The sequence below is a fragment of the Staurois parvus genome, unplaced genomic scaffold (assembly GCF_062004578.1).
Source record: "Staurois parvus isolate SC_StPar_1 unplaced genomic scaffold, SC_StPar_1.0 ptg000024l, whole genome shotgun sequence".
Classification (NCBI taxonomy): Eukaryota; Metazoa; Chordata; class Amphibia; order Anura; family Ranidae; genus Staurois; species Staurois parvus.
In genome coordinates, this window is record NW_028317820.1 from 1659808 (window position 1) to 1683471 (window position 23664).

The following is a 23664-nucleotide window of genomic DNA, read 5'->3' on the forward strand; positions in this document are numbered from 1 at the left end:
CTCCACTCTGTTCAAAACTAAAAAAAAACTTTTGCCTTTAACCACTTGAGCTCCAGAGGATTTACCCCCCTTAATGACGAGGCCTCTTTTTGCGACTCGGCGCTGCACTAATTCAACTGATAATTGCGCGGTCATGCAATGCTGCACCCAAACGAAATTTACGTCCTTTTTTTCACACAAATAGAGCTTTCTTTCGGTGTCATTTGATCACCTGTGCGCTTTTTATTTTTCACGCTATAAACAAAAAAAGGCCAAAAAGTTTGAAGAAAAACAATATTTTTTATTTTCAGCTATAAAAAATATATAGTAAACTCAAAGTTAGTTATAAATTTAGGTCAAAATGTATTCTGCTCCATGTTTTTGGTAAAAAAAATCCCAATAAGTGTATATTGATTGCTTTGTGTGAACGTTATAGCGTCTACAAACTATGGTATAGATATTGCAATTTACGCCATTTTTTTGCTATACAGCGCTGCGCTAGTTTAACGGACAATTGCACGGTCATGCAATATGGTACATAAATGAAATTTACATCCTTTTTTCCCACAAATTGAGCTTTCTTTTGGTGGTATTTGATCGCCTGTGCGGTTTTTATTTTTTGCGCTATAAAAAAAAAAAGGCTGACAATTTTGAGGAAACAATATTTTGGACTTTTTGCTATAAAACATGTCCAGTAAAAAAAAATGCAAAAATCAAATTTAGTCATAAATTTCTGCCAAAATGCATTCTGCAACATGTCTTTGCTACAAAAAACCCCAATAAGTGTAAATTAATTGGTTTACGTGAAAGTTATAGCGTTTACAAATGGCGGGAAAGATACTGTGATTTTTAGGGTTTTTTTTATACTAATAATGGTGGCGATCAGCAAATTATGGCGGCAATCAGGGACTTATGGCAGCGACCAGTGACTTATGGCGGGACTGCGGCGGACATTTTGACATTGGGGGGTACTGACTTGGGGTCACTGACATCCCCAAAAACACTAATACAGTGATCAGTGCAAAAAAAAAAAACTGACACTGTACTAATGGCACTAGGGAGGAAGGGGTTAACTTTATTTAGCAGGGAAAGGTTATAGGAGTGAGGGGAGTGTTTTACTAGGGGGCGGAGGTGTGTACTGGGCGGGACAAGGCTGATCGAGAAAGAGAAACTGTTCTTTCTCGATCAGCTCATCCTCGAGCTGAGAAGGAAGTGACAGACAGCACAGCTACTGCAGCTGTGCTCTCTGTCACTGTTTGCCGCCGATCGCAGGGACATAGCCGCTAAGGAGCGGCTGTGACCCGGCGACTGACATCTGCGGCGGTGATCGGCGGGACAAATAGGGCGGCGGCGCGCCTCGCGCACGCCCCCTATTTGTTTACAAAACACACGTCTTAAAACGTGGTTTTGCCTGTGAGTGCCGCCCTACTGCCGTATATGTACAGTGGCTGGGCGGCATGCGGTTAATTAAAGTTTAACACGTCACTCCCTACATAATATATCATGATGCTCATCAGTGTTCCCCTGTATTGCAGGTGCTCATCAGTCCAGGATTTTCTGGGTGATTGTTAGAGTTTTCTGGCTCAGCCTAATGTTTATAGCAGACTAGATCAGTGGTCTCCAAACTGCAGCCCGGTGGCCAGATGTGGCCCTTTGCCTGCCTTTGTGGCACTAGTCCTCCCTCTAAAAAGCAATAATATTGTATTAAACCCCCTTATGGGACTTTTTAAGCACTCAGTTGTACAACTTATGATAAAAAATTCACATATACATTATATTTATAGAATTTAAAACGATGAAACACTAATATACGGCTTTTAGTACATAGCATCATATGTGAAGTATACATTATAGCTTGTCATAGACGATCCACGTGGATTTTCTCCCAAACTATAAAGACATGATTGACTGACATTCTCGGCTTCAGTGGTCTCCGGGTGCAATTTTCACCCCTTGCTGTCTATGGGCTCTGGTCATCTACGCTCCGTCTGGCCCACTTGCTTGGATTGGTGACATCTATATTTGTTGATTTGAGATTCTACGGCTTTTTCATATGCAATTGTCATTTCCATACGTGGAATTCCTGATACCCCTCCCTGAGGAAGGAGCTATGTAACTCTGAAATGTGTCAACTGAATGGAAACACATCATAATGATTAGGTCGTCTATGACAAGCTATAATGTACACTTCACATATCATGCTGTGTACTAAAAGCCATATATTTGTGTGTTTCATCCTTTTAAGCAACTAACCAGGCACATATCGTACTTGGGTAGATGTTTTCCTGGCTGTAAAAAACAAGCAATGACGGCTCTGAAACTGCAATTAACTAACTCCTCGTCACCTCTGGGATCATTCATTACAGAGGATATGGAGGAATGGATGTTCCTCCATTTCCTCTTTGGGGAGCCGTCTGACCAATTACCGTAGTCTCAGGCTCCCCACAGGAATGGGAAATGGGCGGCAGCGAGAAGGGAAATCCATAAAAGTGATTGGGCGGCTCACTTATATAAGAAAGCCAATCACCAGCAACCGCAGTCATGATCCTTGTATAACCACTTGCTGACAAAGACATTTTAATACAAACATCAGTAGATAAGTGGTTAAATTAGTTTCCTTGTGAGGAGCCCCCTGGTAGTCAGCAAGTGGTAAGGTTCACATCACCTGGCAGTGATGTGAACATACAAAATGGACCTTCCAAAAAGAAAGAAGATGTGGGTCCTGCCACATCACATGATCACAGTGAGTATTTGGGTCATGTACATTTTGTTTTTAGCTAGAAGTGATGGGGATTATTGTATGTGTGTGTGTGTGTGGGGGGGGGGGGGCTGTCTGGAATTTGGCTTTAGGAAAAAGCATTACAAAAACCCTGGGTGATACATCCTCCTTAGGCTGGGCTGTCTAGCTGTTGTCCATCCCCCCTCATAGTGTGCCCAAGAGGGACATGTGCAGCATCCTGTCCTGCTGTTTGCAGCCTGGTAAAGTCTTTGGCTTGCTGCGGCTGAACACTCTACCAAGTGGTACCCGTTTATGGCCCTGTGAATTTAGAGATGAACGTCAGGAACACAGAAGATCTGCACTGTGGGTATTCATCCCTTAATGTATAGGACCCTAAATGCAGTTACCACTTGGTACAGTGTTCAGCCCTGTCCAGCTGTAGCCTGCCAAAGATTTTAACAGGCTGCAGGCAAAGGGACCAGGCACTACACATCTCCCTCCCTGGTGCACTAAAACACTGGGAGAGATGCACAGCAGACATACAGCCTTAATGAGCAAGACTTGTAGTTACATCTACGAGTTGTCCAAAAATAAGAATAAAATGTTGACAAATGAAGACCTGTTATTTAGGGGAAGGTTAGAGGAAAGTATTAATTACCTTACATTCTCCCCACAGATGTGCATCAATATCAACATTTCTTTTCAAAGAGCTTTTGACTGCTGACATTAAGAAGGTCTCTTAGCATTTGTTTTCATTGTTCTCTACAACTATTTTTGTCCATCACAGAATCCCAAAGGATGAACCTGGAAGGAAAGTTAGATAATGAAGACGGGATAACAACTGGCCAACAAGAACAAGGCACTGGGGTGTAAGACGAACCACATTCCATACTACTTATTCCTTCCCATTCTTCTATGAGAAAGTACCAGTCATAGGGTAATACTCCGGACTACAGTTATCTTAAAGCACAGACCTCTGGAGATATCTGCTTTTTAGACTACAGACCACATTTGATAGGATGTCAGGATTGATGTCATACTTGTTACTGGAGTTCTACATTTTAAGACACTGCAGATTGCCTTAGACATAACAAAACAAGGAATGACATGGTTTTATTACTATTTAAGCAATATTCAGTATTCTAGAATGTGTTTACAATGTGCAAACATAGATTAAAAAGTGACATGTAAGCGTTTAGTGAGACCTTTCTGTGGTTTGATGCATGCCCCAGGCACAGGTAAACCAAAAGATAGTAGTAAAATCATTGATATCAATGGAGGGCATTCATATCACTGTGGTGTAGCTCTACAGGTGTGTAAGCTGCTGACACATTTCAATTCAATTTCATCCACCAGATACTGAATTATCATTTCAGAGTACACCTTGCAACTGGTAACTCAAGCTGAAGTGGAAATCTACTAAGATTTTATAAATATTTTACTTTTTTATTTTGTTATGCTTTTCCAAATTTTATATAGGAAGAATTCTAGTTATTACATTGCACAAATAAATGTTAAAATTCTACAACTAAGACATGATAAAGTAGACATATAACACACAATACATCATTATGTACAGTTGTGTTCAAAATAATAGCAGTCAGACATCACTAACCGGATCAATCACTGTTTTTGGTGGAAATGATATTTCTACATGGCAAATAATTTCCTAGCAGGTGTAGTAGAGTAATAGAAATCCAACAGACCCAACAGTCATGACATGCATGCTGCTGATTCTGTGTCATTGAATCACCCATTGAAAGGGGCGTGTTCAAAATAATAGCAGTGTGGAGTTCTATTAGTGAGGTCATTCATTCTTTGAAAAACAGGTGGCAATTATTGCCCTTATTTAAGGAAGGAAGGCAGCAAATGTTGTACATGCCGGTTACAGTGCATTTCTCTCTGAAATTCTTAGGAAAATGGGTCGTTCCAGACATTGTTCAGAAGAACAGCGTACCTCGATTAAAAAGTTGATTGGAGAGGGGAAAACATATAAAGAAGTGCAGAAAATGATCGGCTGCTCAGCTAAAATGATGGCAAATGCTTTAAAATGGCAACCAAAACCTGAAAGACGTGGAAGAAAGCGAAAAACTACCATTGGAATGGATAGAAGAATAGCCAAAATGGCGCGGACTCAGCCAACAATCAGCTCCAGGAAGATGAAAGAAGGTGTGACGTTCCCTGTGAGGACTGTTACAATTAGAAGACGCCTATGTGAAGCCAAGCTATCTGCAAGAAGCCCCCGCAAAGTCCCACTGTTGGAAAAAAGACGTGTGCTGAAGAGGTTACAATCTGCCAAAGAGCACATTGACTGGCCTAAAGAGAAATGGCGCAACATTTTGTGGACTGCTGAAAGTAAGATTGTTCTTTTTGGGTCTAGTGGGCGGAGACAGTTTCTCAGGCGACCCCAAAACACTGAATTCAAGCCACAGTACACTGTGAAGACAGTGAAGCATGGTGGTGCAAGCATCATGATATGGGGATGTTTCTCATACTACGGTGTTGGGCCTATTTATCGCATACCAGGGCTCATGGATCAGTTTGAATACATCAGAATACTTGAAGAGGTCATGCTGCCTTTTGCTGAAGAGGAAATGCCCTTGAAATGGGTGTTCCAAAAAGACAACGACCCCAAACACACCAGTAAACGTGCAACATCTTGGTTCCAGACCAACAAGATGGATGTTATGGAGTGGCCAGCCCAATCCCCGGATCTTAATCCAATAGAAAACTTGTGGGGTGACATCAAAAATGCCGTTTCTGAGGCAAAACCAAGAAATAGAGAAGAGCTGTGGAATGTAGTCCAATCATCCTGGGCTGGAATACCTGATCACAGGGGCCAGAAGTTGGGTGACTCCATGCAACACAGATGTACAGCAGTTCTCAGAAACAGTGCGACTACAACCAAATATTCATGAAGTCATTCAAAGGAAAGCAAAATCTTCAAACATTTCTCAGTTTATATAGTGAATGTTTGAGTTTGTAAAGAATACAAACACAGCTATTTTTCTGAACAGTCTAATATTCACTTTTCTTCAATTTTTTTAGAGGAACAACACAAATTTGATATATTTTTCTTCATGTTTTGATTTGGAATAGAATGTGTCGTGTTCCCAATGCATTTGTGTGGATGGAAATTAAAGCTATTAGAAGATTTTTGAGCTTTATTCACTTTTTTCAACACACTGCTATTATTTTGAACACAACTGTACATTTTATTATTATACTGTAGGTATTTAAGGAGTTTATTTGCTTTGGAATGAATTGATCAGATTTCTAGCAATGTATTCATCTGTAGAAATAAGGGAAGTTAGGTAAGATAAAAGACATAGAATATATGGATAGATGAGACAAAACGTGTTACTTTCCAGCCCTAAACCACATTTCTTCTAACATTGAGAGTGATTTTTTTTTCTGTTTTTTCTTTGCACTTTGTGATTTATGTTTATCTGCTGGACAATGAATGTATATACTGCATGCCATGCCTGTGTGAAATGCAACCAAATCCTTAAAAGATATTCCATTTCTTAGGAAAGTATTTCAAGCAGAGATACAGTAAGAAGTTTATTAACAACTCCTGCAAGAGAACACGGTCCCTGGATTGTCTCTCCACATTCGAAGTCATGGGGTTTATTTTCTAAAGCTAGAGAGTGCAAAATCAGGCTCACTTCTGCATAGAAACCAATACGCTTCCAGGTTTTGTTGCCAAAGCTCAATTAACTAGCTGCCGACCGCAGATAGCCGAATGACGGCTACACTGCGGCCGGTCAGTTCTGAGTGGACGTCATATGACGTCCTCCCAGAACGCGTTCTCCTGCGCGCCCCAGGGGGCGCGCACCCGGCGATCTCCGTGATCACTGTGTCCTACGGACACAGCTGATCACGTGATGTGGTAAAAGGCCAATCACAGCGGCCTTTTACCACGTGATCAGCGGTGTTCAATGACATGCTGATCAGAGGGAAATGCAAGTGCCGGTTCTCGGCTGCACTTTCCTCACGCTGTCAGATCGTGAGGAAAGTACTGCCGAGAACCGGCAGTTGTCAGAGCAGGGATCGGCACCGATCATCAGGGCACTGATGATCAGTGCCCTGATGATCGGTGCCCAGCAGTGCCACCCACAAGTTCCGCCCACCTGTGCCCAGCAGTGCGCCCACTAGCTCCGCCCACCTGTGCCCAGCAGATCACCCACCTGTGTCCAGCAGTGCACCCACCTGTGCCCAGCAGTGCACCCACCTGTGCCACTCTGCAGTGCCACCTACCTGTGCCCAGAAGTGCCACCTACCTGTGCCCAGCAGTGCCACCCACCTGTGCCCACCCACCTGTGCCCACCAGTGCCAACCACCTGTGCCCACCCACCAGTGCTGCCCACCAGTGCAGCCCAGCAGTGCTGCCAGTCAGTGTCGCCAGTCAGTGCCCAGGGGTTGTGCCAGTCAGTGCTGCCAGTCAGTGCCCAGCAGTGATGCCAGTCAGTGCCGTCTATCAGTACCCATCATCAGTGTCACCTATCAGTGCTGCCTATCAGTGCTGCATATTAGTGCCGCCTATCCGTGACACCTCATTAGTGCTGTTTATCAGTGCCGCCTATCCGTGCCACCTCATTAGTACTGCCTATCAGTGCCCTTTAGTGCTGCCTATCAGTGCCCATCAGTGCCGCCTATCAGTGCCCATCAGTGCTGCCTCATCAACGCACATCAGTGAAGGAGAAAAATTACCTGTTTGAAAAATTTTATAATAGAAACAAAGAAACTTTTTCTTTTTTTTTCAAATTTTTTGCACTTTTTTTATTTATAGCGCAAAAAGTAAAGTGCCCAGTGGCGATTAAATACCACCAAAAGAAAGCTCTATTTGTGAGAAAAAAATGGTCAAAATTTCATATGGGTACAATGTTGCATGACTGCGCAATTGTCAATCAAAGTGCGGCAGCGCTGAAAGCTGAAAATTGGCCTGGTAAAGAAGGGGGTATAAGTGCCTGGTAGGCAAGTGGTTAAACAAGCTGAAGTTCCCAGCTTTAGTACATAAACCCCTATGTGTCTTGATAGAGGCAATTCTGCACGCTTACTTTCTGGCTATATAAACTATTGTTAGAACAGACTACCATTAGGATCTCTTATTATATTACAGAGTGAGAGAATGACTGAGGGTGTAGCCTGCCTGACAGTACAATAGATACAATTACTGTTAAGACCCAGGAGTCTTGTTATAAATTGTTATTCAGATAGTATAGAGTCCCCGACAATCTCTGCACACTGTTGCAGAGGTTCTGAGCAGAAAGGAACATTCCTACATCTCTGGTGGTAATGCCCCCTCATCAAACTATTCTGGGCAGAAGTCTGTAACCTGATTACCAGGATTACTCAATATTAGTTAGCGAATGATCCTCTTCCCATGCATATGGCAGTGGGCACTTACAAACGATTGCCTTGCAGAACACGTGAGTAACATACACTGCTCAAAAAATGAAAGGAATACTTTTTAATCAGAGTATAGCATCAAGCCAATGAAACTCCTGGGATATTGATCTGGTCAGTTAAGTAGCAGAGGGGGGTTGTCAATTAGTTTTAGCTGCTTTGGTGTTAAAGAAATTAACAACAGGTGCACTAGATGAGTAACAACGAGACAACCCCCAAAACAGGAATGGTTTTACAGGTGGAGGCCACTGACATTTTTTTTTCCTGCTCATCTTTTCTGACTGTTTTTCAATAGTTTTGCATTTGGCTAGTGTCAGTGTCACTACTGGTAGCATGAGGCCATACCTGGACCCTACAGAGGTTGTACAGGCAGTCCAACTCCTCCAGGATGGCACATCAATACGTGCCATTGCCAGAAGGTTTGCTGTGTCTCCCAGCACAGTCTCAAGAGCATGGAGGGGATTCCAGGAGACAGGCAGTTTTTCTAGGAGAGTTAGACAGGACTGTAGAAGGTCCTTAACCCATCAGCAGGACCGTTATCTGCTCCTTTGTGCAAGAAGGAACAGGATCAGAACTGCCAGAGCTCTACAAACTGACCTCCAGCAGGTTACTGGTGTGAATGTCTCTGACCAAACAATCAGTAACAGACTTCATGAGGGTGGCCTGAGTGCCCCTGTAGTGGGCCCTGTGCTCACTGCCTGGCACCATAGAGCTTGATTGGCATTTGCCTTTGAACACAAGAATTGGCAGGTCCACTACTGGCACCCTGTGCTTTCAACAGATGAAAGCAGGTTCACCCTGAGCACATGTGACAGTCATGATAGGGTCTGTAGAAGCCATGGAAAATGTTATGCTGCCTGTAACATCGTTCAGCATGACCATTTTGGTGGTGGGTCAGTGATGGTCTGGGGAGGCATATCCATGGAGGGATGCACAGACCTCTACAGGCTAGACAATGGCACCCTGACTGCCATTAGGTATCAGGATGAAATCCTTGGTCCCATTGTCAGACCCTACACTGGTGCAGTGGGTTCTGGGTTCCTCCTGGTGCACAACAATGCCCGGTCTCATGTGGGGAGAGTATGCAGGCAGTTCCTGGAGGGTGAAGGAATTGATACCATTGAATGGCCTCCACGCTCGCCTGACCTAAATCCAATAGAACCCCTCTGGGATATCATGTTTCGGTCCATCCAACACCGCCAGGTTGCACCTCAGACTGTCCAGGAGCTCAGTGATGCCCTGGTCCAGATCTGGGAGGAAATACCCCAGGACACCATCCATCGTCTCATTAGGAGCCTCCCCCGATGTTGTCAGGCATGCATACAAGCACGTGGGGGCCATACAAACTACTGAGGACCATTCTGAATTGCTGCAATGAAATTTCAGCAAAATGAACTCGCCTGCTGCATAATTTTTTCACTTTGATTTTGGGGTGTCCTTGACTTCAGTCCTCTTCAGATCATTTTCATCTCCACCAAACGATGGTGCACCCTACGTTCCTAACACATTACCCAGTTCATATCAGTATAGATATCCAGCATGATATTTTTCCCCATTGAGATCTGATGTGTTTTCAAAGTGTTCCCTTAATTTTTTTTGAGCAGTGAAATTGTTTTTACCATTAGAAGTATACATCTTGCACCATTTCCAATGTTTGTTTATGGTGGCAACCCCTTTTTTTAGACTGTATGTTTTTGAAAGCACTGTCTAACTGATTATTCGAAAGCTCCATGTTGGGAAATGTCTGTAATCTGTTATCTTGAAAACGTGAAAATAAAGATATAAAAAAAACAGCTTGTTTAAAACACCTGAAACAGAAATCATTTTTAGGAATATGTTAATGCCATCAAAAATGGGATTTCCATGCAATAGGAGCACATGAGCATCTGGGACAGTCAAAGCATTTACTCATTAGTTGTGAATTCTTTCCTAAAGCCAATAGATAGCGGTGTCATCCAACTAAAGTCATAATGGCCGTCTTGTCTACAGAACATCAGGTCTCAGCCTTCTCAGTAAATAGCAACTTTCACATAATAAGGTCTTTATTATTAGGATTGTCTTTTTCATTTGCAAATTCATTTCTTTGTGTATTAAATTAAGTTATAATAATACAAATATAATGCTGGGTTAATCATGTGGATATAAATGCTAGATATGTTCCTGACAATCATTAGAACCACAGAAGCTTCATGGATAAACTGCAAAACATCTTCAACATTACAGAACAAATACAATTGAAGGCGATTGACTACTACTAGCTATACCGTGAGCTCAAAACTTTGCAGAGAAGTAATATATTGAACAGTCATATTTCTTGTTTGCTATATATAAGACTCTGGTCTGTGTGTATCTAGTTAGCTGTCTGTTTCAACCAGGGCACCTTCTGTTTTTTTCGGAGGTGCTTTGCCAAAATGCCTAGAAAGTGACCAAAAATGATATACAAGTCTGCAGATGGATCAAGCCTGCCTTTTAGTTACACAAAGCCACATGTTTTCATTGCACACCATTACAACCAATGACATCATCATTGAGGATGTCAGATTCCTGCACAGCATCTTTGTTTGCTCCTCCCCTACCCCTCTCTCTCAGCACTAGGGTCACATTAATTGAGCAAGGGAGAGAAATATTGCAATACTAGTCAGTACCAGTGTGCAGAGGTGTACACTCACCAGCCTCTTTATTAGGTACACCTGTTCAATTGCTTAGTAACAAATTGCTAATCAGCCAATGTCAGCAACTCAATGCATGTAGGCATCTAGATGTGGTGAAGACGACTTGCTGAAGTTCAAACTGAGCAACAGAATGGGGAAGAAAGGGGATTTAAGTGACTTTGAACGTAGCATGGTTGTTGGTGCCAGACGGGTTGGTCTGAGTTTTTCAAAAACTGCTGATCTACTGGAATTTTCACACACACAACCATCTTTAGGGTTTACAGAGAATGGTCCAAAAAAGAGAAAATACCCAGTGAGCGGCAGTTGTGTGGACGAAAATGCCTTATTGAGGTCAGAGGAGAATGGGCAGATTGGTTCAGCTGCGATTCAGATGGTGGGGTCAGAATATGGCGTAAACAACATGAAAGAATGGATCCATCATGCCTTGTATCAATGGTTTAGGCTGGTGTTGGTGTAATGGTGTGGGGGAGATTTTCTTGGCACTAGCAAGGTGTACCTAATAAAGTGGCTGGTGAGTGTATTTTGTTTTGGAAGAATAAATCACGTTGGGTGTCCTACATGTGTGGATGATGCTGCATTTCGTAAAACTATAAGTTTAGCTTTTTACATTTTAGAATGAGGAGCCTCAAGATAGATTTAATGGGTGCGATGATTGAGGTTGAGAAACACTGGTCTAGACAGACATCTCTAACATAGTCTGTCATCCTTTTTTTACTGTGATAGAAATAGATGCTCCCAACACAGGGTGGTTACTGTGGGTGCATGACCAAAGGCCTATAGTACCTCATCCTAACATTGACTAAATGGAGATATGACAAAAACCACAGGCACTGCAACAACTTGTTAAAAAATGCAACACTTTATTAACCACGTACAAGTGTAAAAACGCTTACAAAATATAGCATATCAATGTAACATATAAAAAGCAGCAATGCTGATTCAAATACTATCAGAGAACCCCAATCATATGTGTGCCATGTATCCACAACAGTTAAGTGGGGTAATCTTGATGTTTTGATGATAATAGCTCAACATGTTTTTGTGATTTTATCGCTTCTTCAGGAGCTATAAGAGGATTTCTAGATAAATGAAATAAAATGCAGTGATGAACACAAACATATCTTACATAAAGTTTGTACAACATGAACATAACAATACAATATATAATTTAACAATAAGCACAGATAAGTCCAAATAGTCTAAATACATACATCTATGCAGGGATAGTGGTGGGAAACGCCCAGCAAAACCTGCCAGACGGCAACCAATTAGGGAATCCCAACAGGACAGAAGACGCAAGCAGCATGCCCTATAGTGGTGTTTGGTATACAAAGATACTGTACGTGATATAACATATATAGGGGCAATATGGTGCTATATTAATATATAAATGCTAATTATTGAACTTTTTGGAGGACCCTGGTGTCTCCTTAACTTTGTAGGTATGCATTACTACATTTCCATTGGTGACATAGTACTCACCTCCCTGCTGGGTATAAATAATCAGGCCAATAAATATTCCCTACATACACCTTCACACAATCTCAGAAAACCAGTGTCACACATGATAGTCTGTAAATGAAGATTATAGGACAGATAAGCCCCAATGACCAATAAACAACACCCCAGTTTCTCGTGGGAAATTACTGGCTCGATAAAAAGAGGGGGAAAGGGGGGGGGGATGCCTTACCTCACAAAAGTGATTAGCAAAGAGCACAAGAAGCTCAAATAACCCCCGATAATGGCCAGGCAACTGTACTGTGCTCCTTCCAGAATGGGGCATTTTTTATTTCATTCAAAAAGCAATAAAATCATGAAACATGTTGAGCTATTATCATCAATACATCAAGATTACCCCATTTTGCTATTGCCGAGACATGGCACATGTGTGATGTTTGGGGTTCTCTGATAGAATTTGAATAAGCATTGATCAGCATTTTTATACATTGATATGCTCTATTTTGTAAGCATTTTTAAAATTGTACGTGGTTAATAAAGTGTTGATTTTTTTTAACAAGTTGTTGCAGTGCCTGTAAAGTCTATGGTTTTTGTCATATCTCATTTTTTTACTTTGAATGGAACCCAAAAGGGGTTACACAAAACATGTGCGTTCCTACTGGTATTAGATTGTATACCTAACTGGTGATAGATGCTCAAAACAATGGAACCAGAAAATAACATATTCTCATTTTATCTAAAATACTATCTTGATCTGATCAGCTATGACATCATTTAATCTGTGCTTCCTTCCCACCTTTTTCAGGAAGCCTGCCCCACCCCCACCCCCGAGGCATCTCTCACATACCTTATAAGTATTATTATACATAAATATTATATTATTATATACGGTATTTACAGTATTGAAACTGTACTGTCTGCCCTCATGTTGTAAAGCACTGTGCAAACTGTTGGTGCTATAGAAATCATGAATAATATTAATAACTTTAATAATATTTAATAATAAATTTAATATTAATATTAATAGCATTTTTTTAGGCTCCTAGAAGCTGTTGTTTGCATTTTTTTTTTCTGCTCCTAGAGGCTAAATAGTGTTATTTTATGTGTCCAATGCACACAATTTAGGCTATTAGCATTTTTCAAGCTTCAGTGTTTAGAAGCAGAACAAAACTTTTTTGTAGAGTTTTTAGGAGTGTTTTTCTGGTAGAAAAAACGCTGTATGCTCCTGAAACACTCCTAAAAGCTTTTTTTTTCCTACATGTACTATAAAAACACTAAAGAAAATGCTACGGCCCCTAAGCACTTCTAAACGCTACTAAAAACGCTATTAACTATTTTTTTTAGCCAGCGTTTTTTTAGCTTAAACAGAAACGCTAGTGTGCATGGAGCCTTTATGAAGAATTCCAGGTATGGATATTTTATACATACATTGGTCCAGCTTGGACCAATATAACTATGTATATATCATACCTGACCGATGCCCCTGAAGCTGGAAATCACTGAGGTAAACATCACTACTACACCGCTAGTCCAGTGATCTCTACTTGCATTTGGGTCTCATGCAGAGTGGCCGGCCTGATGCATTGTGAACAGGTCAGCCTTTGGCACAGGCACCATTAAGAAAATGCACTGCATTTTCTAAATGAATACATGATGTTCTCTGATTGGACAAGGTGTAGGGGCAGAACGGTGTGATTATGTTCTTTACTATTTTCATCTTCCAGGGGCATCCACCAAGTATGGTATACAGTCAGTCCCCGAGTTACGAACATTTGAGGTATGAATGACTCGTACTTACAAACACAGGGAAAAACAAGAAGTGAGAGGAAATCTACCCTTAGGAAGGGAAATTTACTCCTGTAACAGTTATCATGGGAAGGTGTCTGCACTGAAGGTGTATTAACAATCATTTTTCCCATGAAAACTTAAAATTCTCAAAATCCAATTGTTACAGGGACAGAAAGTGAGGTGGAATCTTCTGGACAGGCACACGGACAGCAAAACAAACATTACAGGGATGTTAACCCCTCACTATGCTATCCAAAAAACTTGGGCTGGAGCTACACTTGAAAAAAAATTTACCTGTTCCATCTTACATACAAATTCAACTTAACAAACCTACAGATCCTATTGTGTTCGTAACCTGGGGACCGCCTGGTATGCGCAGTTACAATGATCCAAACTAGACAAATGTAACTACGTATAAAAGAGCCATACCTGGAATCGATCTTAAAACTCTGCAGATGTCCACTGCTACATTCTATGTGTAATACTGATAAACGTGTCCTAGGATCAAAAGTGACCCCACAGCTGCATAGCAGGAATTCATTGGGGTCCAGGGAACCCTAATCTGCTGGCCCAAACCTAGTGGAAAACTGGAATCTCCAGGTACGGAGTGCAGAAGTACACCCATTTACCTCCAATGTAATGTTCATAACTGAACAACCAGTCAAAAGGACACACCAATGTCAGATGAAGATCTGACTACAGTACCAACTTTCAGAAACATAGCAACAAGACGATAGCAACAAGACTGCTGGAAAACAGCCGTTCCACAAGGCAGACATCCTCTGTATCAGTGCATTCATATATTTGCTCGTTTGTCCACAGATGAAAAGATGAGCAGCTCAGCCCTTATTCGCCAACTTCAACCAGGACAACACGTCTCTGGCTGTGGGTATCAAGTCTGGATATACGTTTTTATCCTTGTCATCTGTGGACAAACTAGAGCAAATATATGAATGCACTGATACAGAGGATGTCTGCCTTGTGGAACGACTGTTTTCCAGCAGTCTTGTTGCTATTGTCAGTCTTAAAGCGCCACGAAAACTTAAAGTTTGCCATTTTAAAAAAGGAACAGAAATCTGTAACTACAGTTACTCTAACACAATTTTGGCTGTGAAGCTAAATCGGCCGCCCTTTAAGGTGGATTTCTGCAAACGCCTTCTGTGTCCCCATCCATTGGTCATTTATATCGGAGGAGATGTCCCTGGAGAGTATGCGAGAGGTCTGCTAATAACCCTGTGTGCTGATATGTGCCAGATGATTGCCTTTGATCCTCATCCACATCCAGATGACCATGATGGGATAACCTTTTACACAAATGCACATTAAGATTGCGCTTCTGGTTAGAGCATTCACATTACCAATTTCCAGTCACCTAGTCAAGGAACTCACGGAAACGAATTACTGCCTCACATGACAATATTTGTATTTATTATTGTTTCCACTATTTATACATCATATCTGGACGATTCACTTTGTTTACTCATCTACGCCTACTGGCGCCCGCACATATTTCACTTCATTAGTTATTTTAGCGCTGCATCTTTGTTTACAGATTTATTTAGAGGGTAAGAGGTTTCACCTTGATGCTAGCATCTTGATACCCAGCGCTCGTTTTACATCCTATGTTTTATATTTATATATAAATTCATACACCTTCTAACTTTCTGAGAGAAGAAAGAGGGACAACTTCTTGCACAAACTATGTTAAGGACACAACCTCCACTATGGCCCCGGTTCCATAGACCACAAAGTGGTTCTAAAGGCTAAACATTTTTTACCTTATTTTCTGCGTTCACTTGATCCAGAGCTGTGCCTGCATGCAGCGGCTCTGTCTTCTCTCCCAGCAGAAGCCATTGATGATGCGGGAGCGGGGGGGCATGGAGCCGAGTCACGCTGTGTCTATGGATACAGGCAGCGTGGCTCGGGATCAAGCCTGCACAAGTGCCCCCATAGTAAGCAGCTTCCTATGGGAGCACTTGCTGAAGAGGAAGGAATGCTGGTGGGAGACCTGAGAAGAGGAGGTTCGGTGCCACTCAATGCAATTCTATTGCACAGAGCAGGCAAGTATATTATGTTTGTTACTGACTAAAAAAATTTTAAGAACAACTTTATAATCAATTATTTTTCTTCTCTGTTTTCTAAATTACATATGACCTCATTTAGCCTGTGCAATTTGTCATGCAATTTGACAGTTCCAAATTGCAGCAATTTTGAAAATAGTTCCTGCACTATTTTTGGCAATTTCAGGTGCAACTTGCACAGATGTCAGGCAAGTCACATCTGAAATCGCACTGACCAGCTTTGAAATTGAGCTACTTCAAGTGAAGTACAGTCATGGACAATTTTTTTTTTTTTCGATTTCAAAATCACATTTAGTGTGAACCAGGGATTAGAGTTTGTGTGAAAAGCTTAGTGTAGTACAACAGTTCTGGTAATTAAATAGTACATTTTTAGAAGTCTATTTAAAAAGAGAGATAAATGAGGTAGTAAAGTTGGTTCTAAAAGTGAGACAGCTTTTCTAAATAGAGGGCTATGATACAGTGTGTGTGTGTAGATATACAGTATGTATGAAATTGCAGTGGATCGTGCAAACAGTAGTGCACGTACTGGTGTGAACTGGCTCTATATGTACTTCATGCTTTGCTGAGAGCTCAGGCCCATCGGATATGCGACAACTACTGGATATATACACTCACCAATCACTTTATAAGGTACACCTTGCTAGTACTGCGTTAGACCCCCTTTTGCCTTCAGAACTGCCCTAATTCTTCGTGACATAGATTCAACAAGGTGTTGGAAACATTTCTCAGAGATCTTGGTCCATACTGACATGTTAGCATTACGCAGTTGCTGCAGATTTGTCGGCTTCACATCCATGAACTGTTGATACAAGGCAGGAGGGATCCATGCTCTCATGTTGTTTACGCCAAATTTTGACCCTACCATCTGAATGTTGCAGCTGAAATCGAGACTCATCAGACCAGGCTATGTTTTTCCAATCTCCTATTGTGTAATTTTGGTGAGCCTGTGCAAATTGTATCCTCTGTTTCCTGTTCTTAGCTGACAGGAGTGGCAACCAGAGTGGTCTTCTGCTGCTGTAGCCAATCTGCTTCAAGGTTCGATGTGTTGTGTGTTCTGAGATGGCATCCTGCATACCTTGGTTGTAACGAGTGGTTGAGTTATATGTCGAAACAGTCTGCCCATTCTCCTCTGACCTCAATAAGGCATTTTTGTCCACACAACTGCTGCTCACTGGATATTTTCTTTTTTTTGGACCATTCTCTGTAAACCCTAGAGATGGTTGTGTGTGAAATTCCCAGAAGTTCAGCAGCTTTTGAAACACTCAGACCAGTTCATCTGGCACCAACAACCGAGCCATGTTCAAAGTCACTTAAACCCACTTTCTTTCCCATACTGCTGGTTTGAACTTCAGCAAGTCGTCAATACCTAAATGCATTGAGTTGCTGCCACGTGATTGGCTGATTAGCAATTTGTGTTATCAAGCAATTGAACAGGTGTACCTAATAAAGTGGCTGGTGAGTATATATATATATATATATATATATATATATATGCACACACTTTATAAAACTCTCAGATTCCTCTCCTACCAGCCAAAATTGAGCAGACATCTGATGTCTATTAGAGAAATCTGTGAATTACGGAGATATGCTGCAGTAACCTGCTGAGTGACTGCAGACATTCTTCTCCTCCTCACTGAGGCTGCAGTGTCTGTGGGGGTGTGCATTTCCTTACCATCCACATCTTGCATATGTGGTCTGCCAGCCCCAGTAGGAGGAGACATGCTATGTAACTGGGTGTGACGTGACTGACAATATTGTGTAGTAGGTTTGGGAGGCCCAGGGCCCCTCTCTATTGTGCTGTTACAATGTCCTCCCTGCTCCTGATCCTGCCACTGCTGGTGACAACTGTCTGTGAGTATGATAATGATGACACTAGAAAAGGGATGTGAACATTGCTGTGGATAGGGGCAGCTGCAGATTGCAACAGAAGCAGCGAGCGTGTCCTTGTGATGTTGTGCTATTTGCATGCCGGCTGGTTTCACAATGAGATAACAGACTGCAGGATCAGTGGCATCGCTCTCTGCAGACATACATCTTGATGGTCAAGAAGAGATGTATGGATGCTTTCTGCTCTGTGTCTTCTCTGCTTGTCATTGCCCGAGGCATTACGCACTGTGTCGTGTTACTATACATAATAACACTGAGTAGTCCCCCTGTAATCCTCGGTGTGTCTGTGCCTATTCCATAGATGTCTGGGTGACTGTGTGTGTGGACCTGTAGCTATGCAGACAGATGTCTTTCTAGTACAGTATGTTTATAGCTGCATCCTTATCCTACAATGGGAGCTTGATAGGAACAATCCCAGCTGGTTTCATTGTATTATAAGTGACAATGATTTGGATAGAAGCACCCTCTCACACTTCTGTATTACAGAACCTCCAACAAATCAGCAGTCCATCTCTCATCTCATTATTGACATGGACAACTCAAAGAATGTGTTAAATTATAAAGGCAAACGACACATCATAGTGCTATCTTTCCTTATGGTTTTCCTAGTGAGAAGATTACCCGTACATAAAGCATAGGGCATACGCAACACATAATATGCAGCTATGGGCTGTTTACATTGTTGTTTGTTATTTTAAGTTTTACATTTTTAATAAAAAAAATTTAGCTAAGGAGAAGAAACTAAATACATCAAAACTATAAAGGTTACAGATCTAATAAGTACATCTATAGTTTACGGCATATGAATATCAAGTGTCACACCTTCAATAAGCCCCAAAAGGAGAAGGAATTCATGTGGCCATAAGGTAATCAAAACCAAAGCAACAAAAGCATCAGACATTTAAAAAAAAAAGTTTTATCAAACACCTACTTACTGAGATAATATGGTACTAAGACATTTATGATGGACCTGGCATCAAATATATTTTTTTCTTATTAAAGCAAAACTAAATTTTAAAAAACATAAATTGTGAGTAGGCAGGATCTTTATTGCAGAGGTGACATGTTTCTTCTGCAATAAACCAAACTTACCTCTCTGTTTGCAGTCTTCCTTAGAATGTACACTGAGCTGCTCATTTGCCAGAGTTACAAATGTGCAGCAGAACTATACTGCATCTGAGCACCAAAAACGCTATCGAATTAATTTTTAATATCCAAAGCAATCCCCTCTCCCACTCCCATCCATCCATGTCTTCATGCTTTATTTTGATGAGAAATCACTTTGAAAAACAGCCCCTAGCATTTCTGGCTGTGGCCATGTTGAGTAAGGGCAAATGATTTGTGTAGCCTTCACTTCCTGAAATCCATCTGCCCTTATCTCAGGCATGAAGGCAGGAGGGTGTGCTTTGCTATTAAAACACCTCTCTCTTCACCTCCTGAAGACATCAATTTGCCTAGGCTGAAACCAGGAAGCAGCTGAAGAAATGGAAAAAAAAGTTTAAAGCAAGTAAATATAATATACCGTCCTATCTATTTACTAATGCTAGCAGCACAAAGATTAAAAATTGTCAATGTTAACCTGAGAGAGTAAAGTTCCACAATAACCAAGACAGATGAAGAAGCTGATGTTGCCACAGGCGGAGGAGCGAGGGGGGAGTATTTGCAAACTTTAGTTCCACCTGAAAGCCCCACTCCGGGAAAAAAAACTAACTTTTAAACATACTTCTTCCCCCCATCCTAATAACCCATTCTTCTAGTCCGTCCCCCACCCCTTACCTGGTGATATACTCACCTAGGTTCCAGTCCAGATCCTTCACTATCACCAGTTCTGGTGCTGGGATGTAACTGTGAGACCACCGCCCCTTTGTGATAAAGTTGCCTTCTTCTATCTCCTGAGAGAACCCCTCCAGTGGCTGTCCAATAGGAAGTGTTCACTTCTCACAGACAGTGACATGGACACTTGAAGAAGGACCCTTAGGAAGCAAACGAAGAAAGAGAAGACTGGGGCCAGCCGTGTCATGAGATCATGGATTTAGGTAAGTTTCTTTTTTTTCTTTCTAAAAACAGTGATCATTTTAGAGTTGGAAGGAAGGGGTGGGATGGATGTAATTTTTATCCTGGAGAAGGTTTTTAAGTGCAACAATCTATGCAATATGTCAGTGCAACTCTTCTAGGTATTTATTAACTCTCACAGAGATCAAAGTAATCCCTTTGACAACATCTTCATTGTCTTTCTATGCAGAAGGAGGAGCCTTCTTAGTTCAGGCACCATTCACGGTTAGCATCTACTTTCTGGACTGAGGTGCTGGCTCAGAGACAACACAGCCTTGTAAATCCTGGTGCCCAAACAGTTTTGAGCTCTGTTCACAAATGTCCTAAACAGATCAGCCCCTGATGCAGCCTCTCGTGTGACTTGCTACAAACAAACAAACAGCAGACAAACAAAGTCACTGGACTGAAGCATAAAGCTGGCCATAGATGGAGAAATCTTTCCTGCAATCACGGGTTGCCGAAATCACTTGATTCCCCCATGAACACAGTCAGTGTTGATGGGGAAATCTTCCCGCAGAGTCATTGTGTTCTCCCAGCGGGGGTAGGGGGGGCAGAGGGCACCATCCCCGCCAAGAGAACACAGTGATTACTGCTAGTGGCTATAATAACCGCTAGCAATATTTATTTTAAAATCTGACAAGCCGGTTGCACCCAAGTTGATCAATCGATCAGCTTGGGTACATTCAGCCTGCCCATACATGGTTTGAATCTTGGCCAGTCCCTGCTGAACCAGCCGAGATTCGAACCGTCTATGGCCAGAATTAGAATGTCTTTTTTAATTATAAATGAGGGAGTTTTTTTATTATTATACTGCTGCTGTACATTGTGACATGTCAGGAACTTGCTCAAGCAGATCTGTAAAGCCAATAATAAGTCAATTTTCAGTGTCTTTGGAGCCTCTGGCCTTGGACTAGATCAGGGGTTCTAATTTTGGTTGCTGTATGTATCTGTGGTGTCAGCAGTTCAAAACATATTGAAGCCAGTAAGCCATCCTCCATATTTCTCTCATTATAGGTTTTCTGTAAGCTCTGAGACTTCACCAAAACTTTGTGACCAAAGTATAGAAAGACACACTTTATGGCATGGTACAAGCAAAACATAGCCCATCAGCTATGGCTCTACTTTTCCTATCTGCAATAAAACACTGTAAATGCAACATGATCACAGGGATTCCCACTGAGACAATGCAACCATATTCTGCTCACTGAGGAATCTTCATGCTTTGAGCTAAAAGTAAGCTCACTGTTGTGAGGTGTTCTTGTATGATGTGACCATTCCTCAAATTTCCTCAATGTGCTGCTGACATGCAAACTGGTGGCTGTAAGATCACTGTCACCTTTTATGCTGCATTAGAAATTAGAGGATTGGTGGTTAACACTTGTATCACAGCACTGGAGTCACCAGTTCAAATCCTGGCTAAGTCACTATCTGCATGGAGTTTGCAGCATGTTCATGGATTTCCTCCAGATTCTATCCACACTGCAAACACATGTAGGTAGCAGGGGCGGACTGACCATTGGGGAACTCGGGCACTGTAGGGCCCAGGGTCAGTAAGGGGCCCCATGAGATGTCCTTGGTACCTTTCATAGGCTTTTTTGGGTGTGATTTGAGTGTGGGCGAGGACACAGGGGCCCCATGATCTCCTATTGCCTGGGGGCCCCATGAGTTGTCAGTCCGCCCCTGGTTGGTAGCTTAATTGGCTCCTTTCCCAACTGGCCCTAGTATGTGTATATATACATGTGAGATAGGGACCTTAGATTGTAAGCTCACTGAAGACACAGGCTGATGTGAATGTGCCGATTAATTTATTGGTACTATAGAAATACTATAATATATATAAATACCTGTAATAAAAACTTTAAAATAAAATGATGTGCTATAAAACCACACCATTATTTGCACTGTGGTGGCACTGTATATTGGCACTGGAATAATAAATACATGTATAAGCTCTCAGGACCTGCAGATAAACTCGATGGTGCATGTGTTACACATGAGAAAATGACAACTTGGCAATTGTTTCTGTCTCTCAGGCGCTCAACTGCAAGTCACAACCCCTCCTTCTCCAGTTTCAGCGGAAGTAGGATCCACTGCCATCTTGCCGTGTAAGTTTACCTTAGGTGTCACCCCAGTGGACCCTGCGCAGGTACATGTGGTATGGAAGAATGAGGGAAAGAAAGTGCTGTCATACGTGGATCAAATCACAGCATTCAGACCCGGGGCACAGGTAACAGAAGAGCACCTGGCACAGGGAGATGCCTCTCTGTCTCTCCCTAATGTCACCCATGAGGACGCTGGCTGGTACTCCTGTAGCATCCGATTAGCATCTGAACAAGCTACACAGAGTTTAAACTTAATAATCAAAGGTAAGTGAGAATTGTGTCTTTGTTTATTGATGATCCCCCTTAAGTGGAACTAAAGGAGTTCAATTTTCCTTTCCAACTCTCCCTTGCCGATGCTGGCAACTTCTTTTGTGTGCCGGTTTTCAGCCATCATCATTGGCCGCAGCAGGATGACGTCATTCCTGCACATGTGCAGGAGCCAGTTATACTGGCACACAGAGACTAGTCCAGCGCTGTAAGCTGAGCTAAGCAAACGCAGCTTAGTTTTCAGCGTCAGAGAAGACAGTGAACAGGCAGGTAGGGGGATTTTATTGCGGAAGAGACATTGTGTGTCAGTTCTGCAGTAAACGTCTACCTGCTCACTGTTTGTTAAAGGAGAACTTCAGTTCCGCTTTAGGTACTTCTCTATTGCAATAGACCGGGCAGGAGCTCTTCCATTCTGGGTGGATGTCCTCCTCTGTATGGGCAACGCCACCTTGACACAGTGAATGACAGATCAGTGTACCGGGCCGCTGCTGTTACCATGTGATCGGTGTGACCAATCATGGCAAATCACATGGCAATTGTACGCAATGAATGGTGTCCATTCATAGCTATTCATAATGTACTATTGTGTTGCTCGCTATGACAGGTCACAGTAATCACATGATACAGACATGGCCAATCACTGCCAGTTTGTATCATGTGATTAGATGTGGCCACTCACAGCTAACCACAACAATACACCTTGAATGAATAGATTCATTCACAGCAAATGTTTGCTTATAACAGTGACTATCACTGTTATAAGCAATCATAGTGTCTAAGAATAAAATCCTGGTCACCTCCTCAGAGTAGTACAGTGTTACTATGGTGTTACTATGGTAACACTGTACTGCCGTGGTCACAATATGTAAAAAAAAATCATTACATCATTTAAAAATAAATGTAAGAAAAAATAAACATTGAAAAAAAATGATTAATTAGTTAACAGACAGCATGGATTCATGAAAAACAGAAGTTGTCAAACAAATCTGATTTCTTTTTATGAGAAGGTGAGCAAAATCTTGGACAGAGTGGTGGCGGTGGACGTGGAATACTTGGACAGAGGGGTGGAAGTGGGCATGGTTTACTTGGATTTTGCAAAAGCATTAGACACGGTTCCCCACACACGGCTAATGTAAAGCCTACATGTTTGGAAAGATCTGTATGTAAATGGATAGACAACTGGCTAAAAGATGGTATTCAGAGAGTCGTGGTTAATGATTCATACTCTGAATGGTCTAGGGGTGTCA

General features: G+C 41.9%; 1 protein-coding gene and 1 gene segment (V, D, J or C); both read left to right on the forward strand.

Annotated features, from left to right (window-relative positions):
- LOC149472063 (uncharacterized) overlaps positions 1-9914 on the forward strand; it is a 115888-nt gene extending 105974 nt beyond the window's left edge. The window contains exon 24 of the mRNA XM_089693217.1: positions 3486-9914. The gene's annotated coding sequence lies outside the window, so the exon portion shown is untranslated. The remainder of the gene's footprint in view (positions 1-3485) is intronic.
- Positions 9915-17811: 7897 nt separating this feature from the next.
- LOC149472064 (tyrosine-protein phosphatase non-receptor type substrate 1-like) overlaps positions 17812-23664 on the forward strand; it is a 49222-nt gene continuing 43369 nt past the window's right edge. The window contains 2 exon segments of the C gene segment in view: positions 17812-17960; positions 22082-22414. Of these exon segments, the coding sequence occupies positions 17915-17960; positions 22082-22414 (379 nt within the window).